Below are 3,773 nucleotides of genomic sequence, written 5' to 3'. Positions count from 1 at the left end.
ATATTAGATATTATCCATTAAAAATTCCTTGTGACTGAGAAAAACAGGTCGAACAATTTTATAAACCTTACCCTTCTGTAATTTTCTAAAAGCTCATTGCTTCAAATACTGGACACAGCTTTTCATTACATGTCTTCAATTTTTAGCAGAGATCTTATGGCTTATATAATCTTAAATCCGAAGTCTGTTGAACCGAGGGTTTACTGTAATAGCAGCATATCTTTATGAGTAACAGTGGATGAAGTTGTTGAGCAATAGGGATTGGTTATAAAGAAATCGATCAAACCAGACGAGAAGTTGATTCCCACGGAGAAGCAATTAATATCAATTAAATTGTATCGATCTAGACCAAGAGGAATCCATTTATTAAAGTAACTAGGTAGCGGTGGCTCGTCTTTGATCGCTCGCCATGCACTGACAACCGTTCGCAATTTAATTAATCGGTCAGGGAATCCAGAAATTGCGTGCGTGAAAACGAAACGCGCAAGAAGATCGAGAGGCTAAAGCAGGCTTCAGTTCCGCCGGCTGGAACGGTCACGCAATCGTTACGTCAGCTGAGGCAATCGGCGAGGATCTATTTGTCCTTTAATGGACCGTGCAATCACCGTTACTCGTTACTCTTCGCAAAGGGAACTCGATTTTTCTATGTCTTCTGCTCTATTAATTAGCTTTAATCAATAATGAAAGTAGGATCGTAGGTTGATACCATGTATCAGAAATTAATTATCTCTTTTGAGGTTAGCGAGGATCTATTTGTCCTTTAATGGACAGTGCATAAGCTATAAAAAGGGAACTCGATTTTTCTATGTCCTTAGCTCTATTAAATACTTCAAATCAATAAAAGAAATAGCGTCGTACTTCTTAGGTCTTAGAAATTGCCTATTTCATGAAAACGAGGGAAAAGGAAAGTCGTAATTTCTCAAACGTAAAATCGTCGGTTTAACAGGAATTTTATTTTTGATAATAGAAAATTATATATCCGAAGAACCGTTTAATTAATTCTATTATTCTCTATATTAATTAATTTTAATCAATAACGGAAGTAGCATACGTCTTTTAACTAAAACTAGGGAAGAGGAATTTACTCGTTTCCTCGAAGATAAAATCGTCGGTTTAACAGGATTTTTACTTTTGACGGTAGAAAGTCCTTACGTGCCCGTGGAGCTGTCTAATAATTATTTAAACGAGCAGCATGAAGGAGAAAAATTGCGGAAAACCCGTGACGGTGCCACACCATCCATTAAGCCTTCCCACTTGTTTCCCCATTATTATAGAGACACGTATAGCGTATCGTAAAAAGCTACTGCGTTCCTCTCTAAAATAAGTTTATTGTTTTTACTATCGTTGCGAAATTAACAGAATTATCGTCGTAAATTCCTGAATTCTTTCTAAACGAGAACTCCAGTAAGTCTCTTTTAGTTTAACATCGTTCAATCATCTCGTCGTAACTAAATGCAAATCCAAATATCCATGTTTGATAATCAAACAAGAAGGTATGATTATATCAACTTAACTCAGAGACCCAAAAAATTGTAAAACAAACTATTTTACAATAAAATACGACCTCAATCCATTCCTGATGTTTGGACTCATACCGAGTAGGATATATACCAAACCAACCTTTCCCATAAGAAGTAATGTGATTATATAATCCTACATTAATGGGGTTATAAAGTAATTTAAACACAAACAAAAAATGAGATTTTATTATAGATTCTAAATTTAAACTCTACTTAATACTAAAATACATAAAGAAATAACTCATATTCTATTCTGTAGAAGAAGAGTCCTCTTGGAATAAAACCTGACGTTTTGTTGTTCTTCCTTTTTCCGTCTTCTGTTGTTTTAAACTTTATTGCCTCCTGTCTTACGATTATATTTTGTTATATGATATCTTTACTTATACATATGATCAGTTAGTTAATAATACATCAACTCCGAATATAATTGATTATTATTTTAACTTTTCCTCTGATATAATTATACAATTTATATAAAAAAATAATTATACAATACTTATATAATTACTGTATATACTTCCCTCTCAATCTCCTCAATTTAAACAATTAATTTGAAAAGAAATAATCTTCAATAAACTGAACACAAATCTATCTGCACAGTATTTCGAATTTGTAATATAAGGACCAATAGTCCACACGGATTAAATAACGCGACACTATCTTCGTACTTGTGCTCAGTTTAATGTTTAACTCAAAACGTTACCATTTTTCACTTCATTCGTCGTTTCTACATATCACAGGTGTGTTCTATATAATTTATAATTATACATATATTTAATATTAGGAGGTCCCTTTAAAAGTCTCTCAAGCCTCAGATCTCAAACGGAAACGGAAACACTTGTGGTTCATCACTCTGTCAGTAACGATTTGCATTACCAACATTTGCCACAAGTTCGGTCGTAACATCCCCATCTGACGGTTCGCATAAGGAAGTTACAATTGCGGTTATGTTCTACAGTGTTTTCTCGTGGCTTTAAATAAAACAAGGATTCTAGCAATAATGATCAAATAAATCGTTAGAATTAAGTTGCGAGTTTCATTCAAGTTAAGTCGATTGAAAATGAACAACGTATTTAGATTACGTTCGTTCCGGTATCTCAACAGCCGCCGATTGCACTCTACGAAATTCGTGTTCGACGTAGAGAATAGGCAATTGTACGAAGATATCTTCCCCTCTATTTGCGAGTAAGCATTATTGTTTTACATATTCTGATTTACTTTCGACACCTAGACGTTAACCGTGGGATCTCTCATATAAAATCATCAGGCACGACGTGAACAAGTTATGGAGAAGCCCGCCTCAGGTCGTGTATGCAGGATTCGACCCGACCGCAGACAGTTTGCACATCGGCAATTTGTTAATTCTCATCAATCTGTTGCACTGGCAACGATGTGGCCATCAGGCGATCGTCCTGTTAGGTGGTGCGACAGGATTAATCGGTGACCCCAGCTACAGGAAAGTAGAACGCGTCGAAATCGAGCAAGTCGTGCTGCAAGACAACTTGTATTCCATTAGAAGAGACATTGAGCAAGTTATTAGGAACCATGAAATCTACTTTTGCAAACACCCTAATCGTTTGACTCCTATAAAAATTCTGAATAATTTGGAATGGTACAAAGACGCGAATCTGTTGGCTTTTATTAACCAGTTTGGCAGATATTTTCGTATGGGGACTATGCTTGGGAGAGCCTCTGTTCAAGCTCGATTGCAATCCGACAGTGGAATGAGCCTCACAGAATTTATGTATCCGCTCTTCCAAGGATACGACTGGCTTCACCTGCACCGTAATTTCGGTTGCAATTTCCAAGTCGGAGGCCAGGATCAGATGGGTAACATCGTGTCTGGCTACGATTTGATCACTAGGTATACAAAGAATCAGGTTTACGGATTGACACTGCCGCTGATCACAGCTGAGGGTGGGAAGAAATTCAGTAAATCAACGGGGAACGCGGTCTGGCTCTCCGCCCAGAAATCTTCCAGTTTCCAACTGTACCAGTACTTCATTAGAGCGGAAGATGCTGAAGTAGAGAACCTACTTCATTTCTTCACGTTCCTCCCCACTCGTCAGATCAAACGAATCATGCAGGAGCATGTACGGAAGCCGGAATTAAGGGTGGCGCAACAGACCCTCGCTGAGAACGTCACGTTGCTTGTTCACGGCGGTGAGTTCGACAAACGAAGTCCAGCGATTTTCAAATTAAAATTTTATTGTCTTATTTGGAATTAATTTTAGAGGAGGGTGTGACTGCGGC

General features: G+C 37.3%; 1 protein-coding gene across 1 annotated transcript; it reads left to right on the top strand.

The window, feature by feature from the left end:
- Window positions 1-2,349: 2,349 nt before the first annotated feature.
- On the top strand, window positions 2,350-3,769 carry LOC108632742 (tyrosine--tRNA ligase, mitochondrial-like; the record flags this gene model as incomplete). The annotated part of the gene is made up of 3 exons (XM_018037496.2): window positions 2,350-2,705; window positions 2,788-3,683; window positions 3,755-3,769. Coding segments are annotated over exons 1-3 (1,036 nt in total), but the record flags the coding sequence as incomplete, so codon positions are not given.
- Between the last annotated feature and the right edge of the window lie 4 nt (window positions 3,770-3,773).

This window comes from Ceratina calcarata, unplaced genomic scaffold (assembly GCF_001652005.2).
Source record: "Ceratina calcarata isolate Rehan_Ccalc_2016 unplaced genomic scaffold, ASM165200v1 scaffold1706, whole genome shotgun sequence".
NCBI classification, from domain to species: domain Eukaryota; kingdom Metazoa; phylum Arthropoda; class Insecta; order Hymenoptera; family Apidae; genus Ceratina; species Ceratina calcarata.
Note: the sequence above shows the minus strand (reverse complement) of the source record. Positions and strands in the feature narration are given on the sequence as shown.